The following is an 18,897-nucleotide window of genomic DNA, read 5'->3' on the forward strand; positions in this document are numbered from 1 at the left end:
TTATTTAAGTTTTGGTATTTAGATTTAATAGTACGGAAGTGCGGGCTGTTACATTTGGTATCCGAGCAGGCTGTCCTTTGGAGTGTATTAGGCATGGGACTAGTACATTCCCTAGGATGCGATCATGTGGACTTTCGTATAGGTCTTAGGAAATTATTTTGGATTTAGGCATTTGTTTGTGTGATTATTTGATATGCTTGACTTTGTGCTTTTTGATCATTGACTATAAGTTTAGAAATTGTTTTGAGTGTTTTAGATAAGATAGACGGGGAGAACGGTAACAACCAGAACAACAACGAAAATCAGAACAATAATGGCAATCAGGGCAACAATGATGAAGGAGGAAACGTCTTTGACCAGCTGGCTGAAACTCTAGCTGTACTTGTGAATCAACAACCGAAACCCAACATCGTCTCTCAATTCAAGCGTTTGAACCCACCAACTTTTGATGGAGCAACTGATCCAGCAGTAGTTGAGATGTGGATCCAAGAGATGAAAAAAACTTTCGGACTTTTAGGGAGCAATGAGCAGCCAGAAGGTGACCTTAGCTGTGTACCAATTGCAAGGAAGCGCTTACGAGTGGTGGCTCATGGAAAAGAGGAAGAACGAGACAACATCGAATCTTGAAGAAAATCATGAACCGTACACTTGGGCAAAGTTCAAGAAGGATTTAGAGGACAAGTAATTTCCTATAATAGTTTGTCTGCAGAAAGAGAGGGACTTCATTCGCCTTCAGGAAAGGGATATAACCGTCATTCAATACGAAGCAGAATTTGTAAAGCTTGCGAAATACGCGTCGACCTTAGTAGCAGATGAGAGTAGTCGAGCACGAAGATTGGAAAAGGGACTTCGAAGCGATATCAGGAACTCTGTGGCGTCTTTTGAACTTCAGACGTATGAGGTTGTGCTCAACAAGGCTTTAGTGATCGAGAGAGGCTTGACAGAATCTGAAAAGGCGTCTGGCAGCTGGAATAAGAGGAGTTTCACTCAAACTGGTGGGCAATCTTTTCAAGGGGGACCGCTCAAGAAGCCACATGTGTACAATAACATCGGAGGTCAAGGTGATCGAGAGAGGTGTACGAGGTGCGGCAAGAATCATCCGGACAAGGTCTGCCGTTGGAATACAGGTACTTGTTTTCATTGCGGAGAAGTAGGACACAAGATTTCGAATTGCCCGCACAACCCGCCACCACAACCAAGGAAGGAGGCAGATAACCAGATGGGCAAAGAGCGTGTATTTCAGCTCACAGGAAATGACAACTATCGCAATTAAGGTATGATTTCTTTTCTTCAGCGAGTTATTTATTTTAATTTCATTTTTGTGAATTTGGGGACCAAATTCTTTTAAGGAGGGAAGAATGTAAAATCTGTAATTTTATTTTTTTTTAATTTATTTATTAGATATTGGATATTATTTCGTTTAGATAAGTTTATTAATTTAGAATATTCGGAAAACTTTTTGTGCAAGTTATTCGCGTTAGGAAAAGATTTATTATTTGTGGAAAGAAGTGTGAGAATATATTAGTAGATAAATATCTTTTTAGTTTAGCTAATTGTGTGTGTCAAATATTTTATTTTTCAAATTTACTTGGAGATGATGCAAAATTATTATAAGGAAATTATATTATATCCTAATTAGAATTAGGTTTTTGTGTATCTATATAAAGACTCCTTTAGACAATAATAAAAATTCGTATAGGCTCTACACCTCCTAAAGGGTACAACTTTTGTCCTTCTTTCTTTTCGTCACTTTTGCTTCTTAGTGATATTTATGTGATCATGTGGCAGGTTTTGTGTTATGGTGAAATTAAAATATTTTATTGTATCATGTTAGTCTCTTTTGCCATGTTTCCTTGACCTTTTCTGTATGGGGCCGCAGATGATGTTAATTTGAGTAAACAAATTTTGTATGCGTAATCTGGTTCTGCTACTATTTAATAATTATTAGATTTATAAAATTTGAAAATTATCCTTTTACTAGTTAAATTAAATTTGTTTAGAATGTGTTTACGAAAATATTTTCTAGTTTAGTTTATATGTATTTGTTAATTACTTGAATAATCTAGATATGTAGTTAACATGGTTTTGTCAGTAATATAAATTTTGACATGAATTAAATGTCAAATTGGGGTGCAAGTTGGTAACCTGTATGTTCATATATGTTCACTACACAAGCATGATATCACCAATCTTAATTTAATAATAATTATATTAATATGTGTGCATGCTCGTTTATTTTATTTTTTTTAGAATACATGTTGATTTAAATGTTAAAATATAGAGGCCAGGTGGTTTTAGGTTGTGGTGATTATTTTAGTTGAGTGGTTATTGGGTTTTAAGGCCCATTTGGCTATATAGTTTATTTGTTGTTTGATTTGATTAAATGGCACAGAATGATTTTGATGACGTTTAATTATTTATGTGTCACGGTAGTCAACTTCGAGTTGTATGAATTCCTTGTTCAAATTATAAAGTTAGTATCTGTTTGGTTATTGTCCTGTCTTCGTGTGTTCAGCATAGGTATTTACTTGTAACGAATATACTTTGTTTTTAGAATAAATAATTATATTTCATTTGATATATTTTAGGATCTGTTCGTGCAATATTTTGGTATTTGGTGTCGATTTTGAGGTAAGTACTTTTGACTTACTTTTAATTTTCGAAAAAGATATTTCAGTCCTGTATTTAATTTCATATAAGATATAAGAACTTTGATTTCGAAATTATAAGATACGAGTATTTGTGATTTTGGAACTCAGTCTCTACGTTTTCGAACCCGTTCGTAATTTACGCTATAGTTCCGGAACTAGTCTTAGATACCCTTAGTAGGCGCACGAGTGTGCAACTTTAGATTCCTATTAAGGGCGTGTAATTATTGAACTTTAGATGCCGACCACTGGCAAAGTGTGGTATATGAGAATAAGAATAAGAATAAGATGTCGGCTACTGGCAAAGTGTGGCCGTAGATCAAGACTGTGGTATTTATAAGAATTATCGTTTCGTTCTGTTTTATTCTGTCATGATCTGTTATAAAATTTGCTATGTTCTGTTTTAAATTCTGAATTTTAAAATATAAAACTTTGGGTTGGATCTATTTTTAGAAATTATTTTACAAAATTATTATTGTTTTGAGAAAAATCGTTTTATTAAAACACCCATTGTTTTTCTGTTTAAGAGTTAATCAATTTGTACTTGCTGAGTTGTGTAGCTCACCTCTTTTAATATTTCAGGTTTAGAATTTGGAGCATAGAGAATAATGAATGAGAATTATGTGGAGATGTGTGCTGCTTCGTTTCGTACTATTTGAATTAGAATAAAGGCTTTCTTTTTAGAAAATAAATTTGATTATCTGTTTAGATAATTAATATCGGATTTGTGGAGCTGCGTCTCTATTTTTATGATTTTGATTATTGAGTTTGACCGCTACTTTGACCTTCTTGATATATTTGAATTATCGAATAAGAATCTATTTTATTTAAGTTTTGGTATTTAGATTTAATATTCCGGAAGTGCGGGCTGTTACAATTATCTTTCAGCATATAAGATCTTGCAAATCTGGGATTCAAGTCCTCTTAATCTCATTTATTTAATTTAAATATTTATCGTCTCATGACGTTTTAAGAAATGATCACTTAACAAAATTATTAAGTTAAATTTGAACTTCCCATTAATCTAAACGAAAATTGTATAATATTATCTAAGTGCATGAAAAAAAAGTTGAAACGTGCATACTCTTAATTTTTATAGGTACACACCGTTTTTTGTACTTATGACTAAAATATCTTGATGTGCAAATTCAAATTATCCTTATGTACAATAGGGATGATATCCGCTCCCAAAGAAAATGAAAGGGCATATAGTCTACAAAAGCATAGATTCAAACAGAAGAAAAAAAGATCGAAATCCGAAGTTAACGTATCAAGGCTCCTTGAAATATCCAAAGAGAAAGAGTTAGCTAGCCATAAAATTGTAGATGGTAAAGTGGGACGAGATTGCTATGCAGTTCATCATGATAATACATAGTATCATTAGACCATGTAATTCCACCAGTATCTTCATAGTTGCAGTACTCTTGCAGATAGTATAATTCGACGAATTGTGAAAGCTTGGACCGGTTATGGTGGCATTTCCTCTAAAGAGTTCCGGGCAAGTAATGGTTATGTGAACCTTCGTAGGTGGTGATCACAATTGATGGATCTTGAAATGACCTTTCCACACGCTTCTTCACCCCGCAATTTTGTGTTGTGCACCGATAGTATCCCCTGCATTCCCCAAAATTTAGTATATATCTAGCTAGCCTAGGGTGCTCATGTATGCATCAATTTATGTGCCTCATAGAAAGCAAAAATAGAAGAGCAGAGGACCTTGGATATTGGGAGTTCTTTAAAGCCTTCTGTCCATATTTTCTCCATCTATATCCATCTTCAAGATGATCGGTCTCACTCTTTGTCACAAAAGCAAATCTTGGCCCCTTTTCCTTTTTCTCCTTCTTCTTCGTTGGCAGCTTGCTTCTACAATTTATCCATATCAGCTCAGTACACAGAGAAAACATTTACACTTATATTTAGGTTGGGGTAACTCACATTTTCTTTGAACTCTCGCCTCCATCTTCCCCATCCACTTTCGATTGCTTAAATTTCTTGCTAATGTTAGCTTCGACTTGTCCTTCTTCTTCTTCATTACCAGCCTCAGTCGAAGATGATATCCTCACCAGGGAATCATCTTTCGGAGTAGTAATATTACAATTATAAGTTGATGACAAAGCTTTAACATGCGAAATATAATCAGGGGATCCATGCAAGTTATAATTATCAGAAAAAATCATGTGTTGAAAAGGATGATGAAGTGGTGCAATGGAGGAAGAGTCATTATATGTGAACAACAAACTTTGAAATGACTCATTATAATAGAGCTGATTTCTTGATTCTTGATCAGACATTGATGACTTGGGAGGATGTGAAGAGTAAGAGAGAATCAAGTCTTGCAAGGTTTATTAATCTGAAATAAGATTGTTGGATCCTTATTTAAGCTTAATAAAAAGAACTATGGTCAAGCACCTCAGTATTAAGCAAAGTCTTGTACTCTTGTTATTTCTAGCTGACATCATATACAATATCTCAGAGCTGACATCACCATAACTACTTATAAAATTCCTTAAAAAGAATGCAATTTTTTCTCCAAGATTTACAATTAAGACACTGAGAAACAAGACTTTGAACATGAAAATGTTAGATACATATCAATCTCTCGGTGCCACTATCGCGACCTTATGATTGCCTTAACCGAAATTCCTCTCCAGAAGGGCACCATGCTGAAGGAGACATATATATTTTCTTTGGTTGAAGTTTGAAAACTGGTATTTAAGTGGATATTTATATAGTAGTTTGATGACATAAAAGAAAAAACTCTCACATTGCCTGGTGTTTTATAATGAAAAGAAAGAAATGAAGTGGAGATGACTTTACTAGTCGTGCACATCTTGATTGCATTCTCCCCAGAACCTTGCTGCTGCTGCTGGCTGGTTCTCCTTTTAATACCTCTATATCTCCAAAATTATAATAAGAAAGCAATATCAATTTAGGGAGAGAAATATTTGAGTGAAATTGTAAACTCTGATTTACAAATGAACGATACAAGTGGTATTTATACTGACATCTTATATGAATTAAAAGACTAAAGTACCCATCTGATCTATCTCACTACTTACTCTATGAGCTAATCTGACAGAGTATTTATAAAGTTAATCACTATCTTGAATAATTCTTAATACCCCCTCAAATTGGCAGGGGAAACATCGTTTGTCACTCCCAATTTGGACATTAAATCTCGAAGTTGTTGAGCATTAAAAGGTTTGGTTAAGAGATCAACTGGCTGCTGAAATGTTGATAGATATGTGAGTAGTATGAAACCTTCTTTCAACTTGTCACGAATGATATGCACATCTTATTCAATGTGTTTAGTTCGTTCATGAAGAACGGGGTTTTCATCTATATGAATAGCACAATTACTATCATTGTACAGCACTATAGGACGAGGAATCATGAAATGAAGTTCAGTAAGCAGATTGTAAATCCAGATTACTTCACATAAAACATTTGCCATGCTTCGATATTCCGTTTCAGCGAAAGGGCGAGCTCTCAGTATTTTGTTTCTTGCATTTTCAGGAGAGAAGAGAGTCTCCTAACATCACACAATAACCTGAGATTGATCTTCGAGCCATAGGACAAATCAGTAAATACCTTGAGTTTGAGAGGACTGGATGCAGATAAAAGTAAACCTTGTCCTGGTGCATTTTTAATATATCGAACTAGTTTCATTGCTGTTGATTGATGAACATAAGTTGATCTGGCCAAGAATTGGCTAAGAATATGAACTGGATAACTAATATCATGCCGAGTGGTTGTTAAGTAGATTAACTGACCAACTAGACGTCTATAAGACATAGCAGCATGAGAATGAAGAGCTACACCAGTGTCATTAGTTAAATGAAGTTGAGACTCCATAGTGATAGCATTAGGTTTTGCATCTTGAAGACCCGTACTATTCAAGAGATTCAAGGCATATTTTCACTAATGAAGACATATACCTCTTGAATTTCTGGAAACCTCAAGGCCAAGAAAATATTTTAGAGTGCCTAAGTCCTTCATCTTGAATTTACTGGCAATAAAGTCTTTGACTAGGACAATCTGACTTGGAGAGGAACCAGTTAAGATTATATCATCTACATAAACTAATAACATGATAAAACTTTCAGAGGTTAGAGATAAAATAAAGAATTATCACATTTTGACTGAGTGAAGCCATAGTTGAGAATAACAGCAGCAAACTTACCAAACCACTCTCTTGGAGCTTGTCTAAGACCATATAAGGATTTTATAAGTTTGCAAACAGGAGTCGTCCCTTGAAATGAGGAAGGTATAGGTATACCAGGAGGTATTGTCATATATACTTCTTCATGCAATTCCCTATTCAAGAAAGCATTATTTATATCTAGTTGATGCAAATCTCATTTCTGAATAGCAGTAAGAGACACGAAAAGTCTGACATAGGTCATCTTTGCAACTGGTGCAAAGGTCTGAAAATCATCCAAACCATATGTTTGAGTGAAACCCTTGGCAACTAATCTTACTTTATATCTATCCAAGATTCCATTTGCTTTATATTTAAGTTTGTATAACCATTTACATCCAACAGCTTGTTTATCAGAAGGTAGAGAGGTTATAATCCAAGTATTATTTGCTTCTAGTGCATTGATTTCATCTTGCATTGCTTTACACCAGTTAGGATCCTGAATAGCTTGGTGAAAATATTTAGGTTTCACAAGAATGACACTGGTAGAGGCTCCAATATTAGATGGCTTGGTAAGAGTAGGGGGAAGACAAGTATAATCAGAAAACTTGTTAGGAACTGTTCTAGTTCTGATAGGTCTGGATGGAATTTGAAAGTTCTGATTATCGTCTATAGCTGTGGAGTTGTGGGATTCTGCAGTATCAGGATAAATATTCTCAGATGTAGAATATTCAGTGACATGAGTAGTAATGATTTCTGCAGAAGTGTCAGATATAGTAGGAATGGAAGAATTCTTCTTATTTAAAGGGATAAGAGTATTTATAAATGAAAGTTCTTATGGAAACATCTAATGAGAGGCAGTTGATGGTTGATCCACAAATGGAAATGTGGATTCATAGAAACATACATCTTTAGAAGTAAAATATTGACCAATTTTGAAATTAAGTAATTTATAACCCTTCTGATGTACAGTATATCCAACAAACACAAACTTATGAGCTCTAGAGGCAAATTTATCTTTTTTAAGTGACAGTGTTGAGGCATAGCATAGACAACCAAAGATTTAAAGATGACTGTATGAAGGTAGTTTATTGAATAATACCTCATATGGTGATTTATTTTTTAGAACAGATGAGGGGGTCCTGTTGATTAGATATGTAGCAACGACTACAACGAGTAAGCAATCTCCCCACAAACGAATTGGCACATTTGATTGAAACCTTAAAGCCCTGGAAACAGATAACAAGTGCTTATGCTTCCTCTCAGCTCTACCATTCCGCTGAGGGGTTTCAACACAAGAGTGTTGATGTATAATTCCATGAGAGTCAAACAAAGCATTAATCTCTTTGTTGAAAAATTTTGTACCATTATCAGATATATTAACTTTCATTATGGTATGAAACTGATTTTTAACAAATGTAAGAAATCATCTACTATTGTCAAGAAGGTATTACAAGTAGAGTAAGTCTTATGTCTGTAGAGACCCCACAGATCACAGTGTAGAAGTTCAAATGGTTTATCAGCATGACTTGTAACGTCTGGGAAATTACGTCTGTATTATATCATATTTATAATAAATTATGTGTGTTAATGTGTTATTTATGTGGAATTAACTGTCAAACCCTAAATTTTATGTGTTACGTGCATTCTGTGTTGTCCAGGTATTTTTAAGATATTTTTCGGATATTTTATTTTTCATTTATAGCTTTCATTTCAAAAATTTTACGACCCGAACAATGATTTTAAAGCAGATATTTCACATAAAACAATGGGCCTTATTTTTCATCAAACGGCTTTCACCATCGCAATATTCTGAACATCTGGGCATTTTATAAATTTTCTCGTTTTGCGAAAAATGACTTTCCGGGCCCCATTGGGTGTTAAAAACCCCAAAAAAATCACATTTTTATTTTTATAAAATTATAGGACTTTTATTTATACCATTTCTTTGTATTTTTGCATTATTCACAATTTTTGGGAAATTTTGGCATATATATTATTTATATAAAATATTGATAAATTAAATTTTAATACTCAAAAATAATAAAATTAGGGGCTTATTAATGTTAAAAAGTGTAGAACTAGGGTCTTAATTTTAATTAGAATATTAATTTTACTACTATAAATAGCCTAATTATTAATTAATTAATAAATTAAAAATCAGAAAATTAGAAAATTCTCTACAGTCGGGTTAGGGTTAGCAATTCGGGTCAAGAATTCGAGCAGTGATTCCGATCAGTTTTCGGCATCGATTACAGTCATGTAAGTACTCAAAACGGAGCTCTTGAGTTGTTCTTTCGGTTTGTGTTATCAATTTCATGTTTAAAACAGAATATTTGTGATTTCGATTCTAGGGTTCATAACTGCGATTTGGGGTTTTTAGTTCTAGGGGTTGTTGAATGATTTTGATGACTGGTATAGTTTCTCTGTGTTGTAAGCAATTGATTGGTACTAATTAATTGAACAAACGATACTTGAATCGATGAACTCGATTTCTAGGGTGTTAGATTTTCAAATCATAACTCTGTAATTTCTGTGAATCTTTGGTTCTGGTAATGTTAGGGCTTTGATTGTAGGTGTTATTAGCTATAATTTGCACTATTAAACGTTAAATTTCATGTATGATTCTGTAAGTTCGATGTTTGGCCGTTGTTCAATCGATTTTGGCCGGAGAAATTGTTGATGGGATGATTTTGATGAACAGACTGTTGGACTGAATTGTTGGTATGATTTGCAATGAAAACCCCTTAAGAATCACCTCAAACAGTGAAGATTTGAGGCTTATAGGAACATGGTCGGAGTCCGTGGAACTCGTCGGATTCTGGAAATTTTCCGGCCAGTTCATCCCGACCCGGATTATTCCTCATAACCCGATTTCAACCCGGTTTTTAAACCCAGTTTTGATCCGAAATTGTCAGAATACAATTTCTGACAACTGTTTCTGGAAATTATTTTAACTTTTTATTTTTATTAATTTTAAAAATCAGTTTTATTTATTTTATAAATTAATTAATTAAGTATTTAATTAATTGATTTATACTGTAAATAATTCTGAAATATTTTATAAAAATCAGATTTAATTATTTTCTCAATTATTTATTAATTATTTTAAAATGATTAATTATACTAATAATTAATCAAATAATTTTCAATAAATCATAATAAAATCATTTTAATTGAGAAAATAATAGAAAAATCATTTTTAATTCTTATTTTTCTTAAACAATTATTTAAAAATTATGTTAGGGTTTAAAAATTAGTAATAATTATTTATATTAAATAATAAATTGAATTATCCGTGTTTAATTGATATTAATTAGACCGTTAGTCCGATTCGAGCGAAACGAAAGCCCTTTTGACTCAAAAAAATGAATTATTTTTATTAAAAATAATATTAAGGCTTAATTTCTTTTAGAAAATAGTTGACTTTGTTATTTGTTTGATTATCAGTCAAATTGTGTGCCGAGACGAGTCCGAAAAATTCCGAAAAATAGGAAACGAGTCAGATAATGATCAGTTGAGCGATCAGCGAGTCGATTTTGATTCTAAAAATTATTTTAACTATAAAAATGATTATGTGCTTATGTGTATTATGTGATTAATCGAGTCTTACTTGCTAATATGTAATATACAAGTCAGTCATAAGCGCATGGGTAGACAATAGGAACGATGTGAAGTCGGTTCAAGACGCAATTGAAGTACGAAATGACTAAACCAGTCTATTTCTCTAACAGAAGTTAAGCCAGTAAGGCAGGTTGAGTCGGTGATAGACGAAGGTGACATACTTGCAGTGAGTCGCGCAGAAGGCAAGTTTTCCCCTATTCTAATTTCAGAATAGTGATATTTCTTCAGATTCTTATCACACTTGCACTCTTTTGATTCTCTTGTTCATATTTTATTTTGATTCTTGTTCTCCTTTTCATTTGAATTCATTGTTCATATTCCAATCGTTACTCACAAATATTGATATATTCTGGTGATTAGAATATATCAAAGCATACCGATCGTTCCGGTTGCTATTTCATGAACTGGATAGTGATACTTTGGGGATTAAGTTTACTTAATCCTAAGGACCGGTACATAACCGGATCCTTAAGATGGGTCGTAGTGCCTGGGTGCCCGACGGGATCTATATAGTGGGATATAGATCTGCACTGTATCCTGGCTGATCAATAGGGTATAGATGCGAACTTGTGTCCAGTTTAGTTCGTTTGTACTCGCCAGCAGTGGCCTTTTTTCTATTCTCACGGGGTTATATCTTTGCAGATATACCCAGGTTACCGTTTCACTTAAGTTGCTTAACACTGTTTATATTTTGCGGACTTGTTGAGCAATTTTTGGCTCACCCCTTTGTTAGATATATTTGATAATGTCATGGCTAATATGTTTTATGTTTAGATTTCAGATCTTATTTGAACAGAACAAATCAGTACTTAACTGATCAGTACTTATACTGGAAGTCAGAACTTAAGGGATATCAGTACTTATGTTATCAGGAGATAGATATCAGAACTTAAGTGCTGAAGGACGATCAGATAAGGACAGTAGCTGATTAAAGTTAAGAAGATCAAGATAAACATAAGAAGAGATATGCATGAAGAAGGAATTCCGTGAAGAATGGAATACTTGGAATAGAAGATATCTGATTGATATATTTTAGGAAGCAGAATTATATTCCATATCAATTAGCGATTATCTTGTAACTGTGTAGTATATAAACACAGACATAGGGTTTACACTATAAGTGTTATCATTATCGAGAATATTATTTATTATAACCCTAGCAGCTCTCGTGATATTTTGTTCATCACTGAGAGATAACAGTTCCAGATTGTAACAGAGTTTATTGTTTAAATAAAGTTTGTTTTCTGTTACATAAGTTCTTGAAGTTTGATTTGATTGTAATAAACACTGTATTCACCCCCTCTACAGTGAAAGTGTGACCTAACAAGTGGTATCAGAGCTATCTGTTAACACACATACAGTTAAAGATCCAAACACAATCATGTCTGACACAGAAACTCCAACTAAGCCTACCAAAACTGAGGAATCATCAAAGACATCAACTCAGTGTCGATATGAGACTATCAGAGTTCCCATATTGAGACCATCTGAATATCCCATATGGAAGGTAAGGATGACCATGTTTCTGGAAGCAACAGATCCAGAATACCTTGATAGAATCAAGGAAGGGCCTCACAAACCTACCAAGCTCGCTGTTGTAGTTGCAGGTGAAGCAGCAATGACCGTACCAAAGGAAAAGAATGATTACACTGCTGAAGATATAGCATCTATTGCTAAGGATGCCAAGGTACGTCACTTATTGCATAGTGCCATTGATAATGTAATGTCAAACAGGGTAATCAACTGCAAGACTGCTAAGGAGATATGGGATGCACTGGAGACAAGGTGTCAAGGAACTGAAACAGTTAAGAAGAACAGGAAGACAATACTCACTCAAGAGTATGAACACTTTGACTCTAGGACTAATGAGTCATTGACTGATGTATATGATAGATTTGTCAAACTCTTGAATGACTTGTCATTAGTAAATAAGGAGTATGATCTTGAAGATACAAACCTCAAATTCCTGTTAGCTCTTCCTGAATGTTGGGATTTGAAGGCAACAACAATAAGAGACAACTACAATCTTGATGAAACAACTCTTGATGAAATCTATGGAATGCTCAAGACTCATGAACTTGAGATGGAACAAAGAAGCAAGAGGAAAGGAGGAAAGTCAAGGACAGTTGCTCTCAAGGTTGAAGAGGAATCCCCCAAACCACCTTCCTCAAAGAAAGATAAGGGTAAAGCTCTTATCATAAAATCTGATACTGAGTCATCAAGTTCTGAGAGTGATGATGACTCAGATTCTGAAAGCTTGCCTGAAACTGATGCTGATGAGGAGATGATGAAGCTGTGTGCTCTTATGGTGAAAGGAATCACAAAGATTGCATACAGGAAGTTCAGGAAGGGAAAGAAGTTTTCCAGGAAAGGCATAAGTTCTGATAAGAAGAATTTCAGAAGATCTGAAGGAAGAGGAGGAAAGTCTGACAGAGGAGATTACGCTAATGTTAAATGTTATAATTGTGGTGAGAAAGGCCACATATCTCCTGATTGCAAGAAGACCAAGAATGACAAAGGCAAAGCTCTTGTCACAAAGCAGAAAAGCTGGACAGACACCTCAGACTCTGAAAGTGAGGAGAACTATGCATTGATGGCAAATGCTGATAAATCAAGTTCTGAGAGCAGTTCTGAAGCTGCTGAAACAAAGGTACCTCAGACTACTTATGCTTTTCATACTGATGATATTAATGAGTTGAGAAGATATCTTAAAACCATGTTTGTTAGTTATAGAGATCAAACTTTAACATGTGAAAGATTAACTTCTGAAAATCTTGCTTTTAAGAAAAGAAATGATTTCTTAGAAAAAGAGTTAGTCATGTTTCATCAAACTCAGCAGGATAGAGATGATGCTTTTTATGTTAGGGATGAAGTGCTAAAAATGAATGAATCTCTAAAAACTGAGTTAGAAAAGGAGAGAGAGATTATCAGAACTTGGACTAACTCTGGCAAAACAACTCAAAATTTGCTAAGCAGTGGAAACTGGAAAGAGGGCTTAGGCTATGGAGAAAATAAAAAAGGAACTGTAGAAATTAAGCCTGTTGATAAGCAAAAGCCGAAGTTAAAACCTGTTAAGTTTGTAACTGAAAAATCCGAAAATGAGAAATCAGAAGTTAAAAAGGAATTAGCTTCTGACAAACTAAAACAGGAAAAGACAGCTGAAGTTAACATAGGCTTAATGACAAAGAAGCAGCTTAAGCATAAGCTGAAAGATGTTAAGAATGCAAACAAGGTAAAATCACCTAGGAAAAACAGGAATGGAAAGGAAGGTGTGAATAAAAGCAATAACTATAAATCTGTTCCTGATGCTCCTAGGAAAGCATGTCATAACTGTGGAAGTTCTAACCATCTGGCTTCTTTTTGCAGGAAGAATAAGAATATTAACTCCTTATCTACAAAGTCAGGAGTTAAGAGTCAGTCTGTTAGATACAAACCACAAAATCCTTGTTTTCATTGTGGTAGTTTATGGCATTCCATTTATACTTGTAAGGAATATCATAGTTTGTACTATGATTATTATCAAATAAAACCTTCTTTAAAGAAAGTTTCTGTTGTTCCTTCTAGTATAAGTTCTGATAAGAAAACTGTTAACATAAAATCTGATGTTAAATCCGCTGCAAATGTTAACAAACCTAAAAAGGCCAAAGGATCCAAGCAAGTCTGGGTCCTTAAAACTAATAATTAGTGGTCTTTTTGATTGCAGGGCAACAGGAAAAATATTTTAGTTCTGGACAGTGGATGTTCAGGACATATGACTGGAAATAAGGCCCTGCTATCAGACTTTGTGGAGAAAGCTGGCCCAAGTGTTTCTTATGGAGATGGCAACATTGGAAAAACTTTGGGATATGGCAATATCAATCTTGGGAATGTCATTATTAAAGATGTAGCTCTGGTCTCAGGACTTAAACACAACTTACTGAGTATAAGTCAAATCTGTGACAGAGGTTATCATGTTGATTTCTTTGCAGAACATTGTGAAATAGTTAGTAAATCTAAAGGAAAAATTGTTCTGAAGGGATTCAGGCGTGGTAACATTTATGAAGCTAAGCTTTCAACAAGTTCTGATGGTTCTGCAATCTGTTTAGTGAGTAGAGCCTCAACTGAAGAAAGCTGGAATTGGCACAAGAAACTCTCTCATTTAAACTTCAACAAGATAAATGAACTGATCAAAAAAGATCTTGTGAGAGGACTGCCAAAATCAGTGTTTGTTCCTGATGGTCTTTGTGACTCATGTCAGAAGGCTAAACAAAGAAAATCTTCGTTCAAGAGCAAGACTGAATCATCAATTCTTGAGCCTTATTATCTACTTCATGTTGATCTATTTGGTCCAGTGAATGTCATGTCTATTGCAAAGAAGAAATATGCGTTGGTCATAGTAGATGAGTTCACCAGATACACATGGGTGTATTTCTTGCACACAAAAAGTGAAACTGCATCTATCCTGATTGATCATGTCAAACATCTGGATAAATTGATCAAAGATTCTGTGAAAATTTTGAGGAGTGATAATGGCACTGAATTCAAGAATTTGATAATGGAAGAGTTCTGCAAAAATCATGGAATAAAGCAGGAATTTTCTGCTCCTGGAACTCCACAGCAAAATGGAGTTGTTGAAAGGAAGAATAGAACTCTAATTGAAGCTGCACGAACAATGCTTGAAGAAGCAAAGCTTCCAACCTATTTCTGGGCTGAAGCTGTGCAGACTGCTTGTTTTACTCAAAATGCAACACTCATTAACAAGCATGGAAAAACACCATATGAGATGGTGAAGAACAAAAAGCCAAATCTCAAATACTTTCATGTATTTGGATGTAAGTGTTTTGTTCTCAAGACTCATCCTGAACAGCTATCCAAGTTTGATCTAAAAGCTGATGAGGGAATCTTTGTAGGATATCCACTTTCTACAAAAGCCTTCAGAGTCTATAATTTGAGAACAAAAGTGGTCATGGAATCTATCAATGTCTCTTTTGATGACAAGAAGATCACTGGACTTGAAGATTGCATTGATCATGATAAGCTGAGATTTGAAAATGAAGATTCATATTCTGATATCTCAAGTCCTGACAGTCTAAGTCCTGATACTGTAAATTCTGATGGATTAAACTCTGATATTATTGAAACTGTGGTGACTACGTCAAAGGAAGATGCACCAATGCAGGGGGAGCATACTCAAGATATTATCACATCTCAAGAAGCATCAGAACATACATCTGGCTCTTCAAATTCTGATTCGTCAAGTTCTGATAAGCCAAGTACTGACAGTACTGAAAATCTAAATACTGAAGGATCCAACTCAGAGAGCATAGTTTCAGGGGGAGCATCAGAAAATGAAACCGAAGACAGCATGAATCATGGGGGAGCATCCAGTTCTAGAGAAAATCTTCCATCTGCAAGGAAGTGGACAAAATCACATACACCTGATTTAATAATTGGAAATCCTGAGGCAGGTGTCAGAACTAGAACAGGTACTTCGAATGAATGTCTTTACAATTCTTTTCTCTCTCAGTCTGAGCCAAAGAAAGTGGAAGAAGCTCTTCAAGATGCTGATTGGGTGCAAGCAATGCAGGAAGAGTTGAATGAATTTGAAAGAAACAAAGTCTGGACCTTAGTGCCAAGACCCAAGAATAGATCGGTTGTTGGTACAAAGTGGGTATTCAGAAACAAAACTGACAGTGATGGCATAATTGTAAGGAACAAGGCAAGGCTGGTTGCAAAAGGATATTCTCAACAGGAGGGAATTGACTATGATGAAACATTTGCTCCAGTTGCTAGGTTAGAAGCCATAAGGATATTCATGGCTTATGCTGCTCACAAAAAGTTTACTGTCTTTCAAATGGATGTGAAAAGTGCTTTTCTCAATGGAGAATTGGAAGAGGAAGTATATGTTGAACAACCTCCAGGCTTTGTAGATTCCAAACATCCAGATTATGTCTACAGGCTTGATAAAGCACTTTATGGACTTAAGCAAGCTCCTAGAGCATGGTATGAGACTTTAGCTCAGTTTCTTCTGGAAAGTGGATTCAACAGAGGAACTATTGACAAAACATTGTTCTATCTCAACCATGGCAAGGACTTACTTTTGATCCAGATTTATGTTGATGATATTATTTTTGGGTCTCCAAATGACAAACTTTGCAAAAAGTTTGCCAACCTAATGCAGTCAAGATATCAGATGAGTATGATGGGAGAACTTAGTTATTTTCTGGGCCTTCAAGTCAAGCAGAGTGAAGAAGGAACTTTTATTTGTCAATCTAAGTACACCAGAAACTTGCTGAAAAAATTTGGAATGCAAGACTGTTCAAGTGCATCCACTCCCATGGCCACTGCAACAAAACTGGATAAGGATACTGGTAATTCAGTAGATATTACTGATTATAGAGGTATGATTGGCTCACTTCTCTATCTAACTGCTAGTAGACCAGATATCATGTTTGCTACCTGTCTTTGTGCAAGATTTCAAGCAGATCCAAGAGAACCTCACTTAACAGCTGTAAAAAGAATCTTTAAGTATCTTAAAGGAACAGCTGATCTAGGATTATGGTATCCTAGAGAATCAGATTTTAAATTAATAGGTTACTCAGATGCAGATTTTGCAGGTTGCAAAATTGACAGGAAAAGCACAAGTGGTAGCTGCCAATTTCTTGGAGGCAGGTTGGTTTCTTGGTATAGCAAGAAACAAAAGTCAATTTCCACATCAACTGCAGAAGCAGAGTATATTGCTGCAGGAAGCTGCTGTGCACAGATTCTCTGGATGAAGAATCAGTTACTAGATTATGGGTTAACGTATTTCAAAATCCCTATTTACTGTGATAATCAAAGTGCTATTGCTATGACAGGTAATCCAGTTCAACACTCTATGACAAAGCACATCAGCATCAGGTACCATTTCATCAGGGAACATGTGGATGAAGGTACAGTGGAATTGCATTTTGTTCCCACAGATCAACAAGTAGCAGATATCTTCACAAAACCACTGTGTGAAGCTACCTTTTCAAAATTGGTAAATGAACTTGGAATGATTTCAGGTTCTTTCTCTAAATCTGCTTAAACTTGTTCTATGTTATCAGACTTTATGATCAGTATTTACAGAATTAATCTCTTTGTATATTCTGTGCATTAATTGATAAATGTCTTTAAGTACTGACTGTTGTCTGATATATGTTTCTAAACTCTGATAAGTGATATGTCTGTTTCAGTAACTATTCAATCCTATGAGGATAACTGTGCTAGATACTGACCTACTAGTCTTCAATAAACAAATGATCCCATGAAAGAAGTAATTATTTCTGTGGAAATCTTATGACACAAGAAAATTCTGATAACTGAGCTTAGTTAAGTTTACTTTGTATATCTTATTACTAAGTCACAAATTAGAATAATGCTACTCATCTGTTTAAGTTCTGATTCTAGTAAAACTGCTGAATGTACTAAGTGCTGATAAACCTCACTTATCAAAAGAAGAAGAACAATAATCAAAGAATAATATCAGGTACTCCTTTGAGATCTAGAGTAAAAATGTGAAAGGGACGACCCAAGTGCATTGCTGGTATTAAGTAAATATGCATTAGAAAAGCAAAATATTTTCTTGGTGACTTTTCACACTCTATGATTACTGGAGAAATACTCTGATAATAGCATAAATTCTGATAAACAGTCGTGACTCACTTACACTGAGAAGCCTCTGTAAAATAGAATTTCAAAAGATGCATAAAATTAGCACAAAAACAGTAGAGGTGAACTCATGCATGAACTCATTTATCAGTAGGTTTCAGGATAATGGCAGCTCTTTAGCAAAATTTTAATTATGACTTATTTCTAAGATGTACTGAAGTAGATCAGACTTTACTCTTTGTCTGTTATTTAGCTTAATGCACACACACATCACTCCATATGAATGATGAAATTTCTGTGGTGGTCTATGTTATTTTAGATCAACAGTCATTGTGTCACTTCTGCACAAATTCTGAGGACAAGTTCTAGTTACACGTTCTGATGATTAAGTTCTGACGTTCATAACTAAGAACTTGTATGAGTATTTACTAAGATAGATATTCCTTGTTCGAGTTAAGACATTATGTTCTGATGACTGTTAAGTTCTGGTATAGGTCTAAGTTCTGATTTTTCAGTCTAACCCTTTACTTGACTTATCTGTGAGTAAATTTTGGTAACAGTCTCAGCTCAATTTCGAAATGTTGAAGTGGAAGATTAATAGTCTATGGTTAAAACATAATGGCACTCGTCCTTGAACAGTTCACTCTTGTTACATGTGCACATTCTCTTTCCAATGACTGTTATTCTTTTTCAAAGACTGTTCCTCAAACATCTCAGAAGAAGAGGAGGATTACTTTGAGAGATGAATCAGATTCTGAGGATCAGATTCCCTCTTCAGAACCTATGATAGATGAAGCTGAGAAGGCAACTTCTCAGAAGGATTCTGCAATTGGGGGTTCTAGGCTTCTCAAGAGGCTTAGACGTATGACGGTT

At 34.7% G+C, this 18,897-nt stretch overlaps 1 protein-coding gene across 1 annotated transcript; it reads right to left on the reverse strand.

Annotated features, from left to right (window-relative positions):
- Nucleotides 1-3,578: 3,578 nt before the first annotated feature.
- LOC141672456 (uncharacterized) lies at nucleotides 3,579-5,547 on the reverse strand. Its single transcript, XM_074479061.1, has 3 exons — nucleotides 4,584-5,547; nucleotides 4,365-4,511; nucleotides 3,579-4,262 (listed from the first exon to the last, which is right to left on the reverse strand). Exons 1-3 carry the CDS (start codon nucleotides 4,937-4,939, stop codon nucleotides 4,133-4,135), a joined length of 633 nt encoding a protein of 210 aa, XP_074335162.1. The 5' UTR covers nucleotides 4,940-5,547; the 3' UTR covers nucleotides 3,579-4,132.
- Nucleotides 5,548-18,897: the final 13,350 nt, after the last annotated feature.

This window comes from Apium graveolens, chromosome 7 (genome assembly GCF_009905375.1).
Source record: "Apium graveolens cultivar Ventura chromosome 7, ASM990537v1, whole genome shotgun sequence".
NCBI lineage: Eukaryota > Viridiplantae > Streptophyta > Magnoliopsida > Apiales > Apiaceae > Apium > Apium graveolens.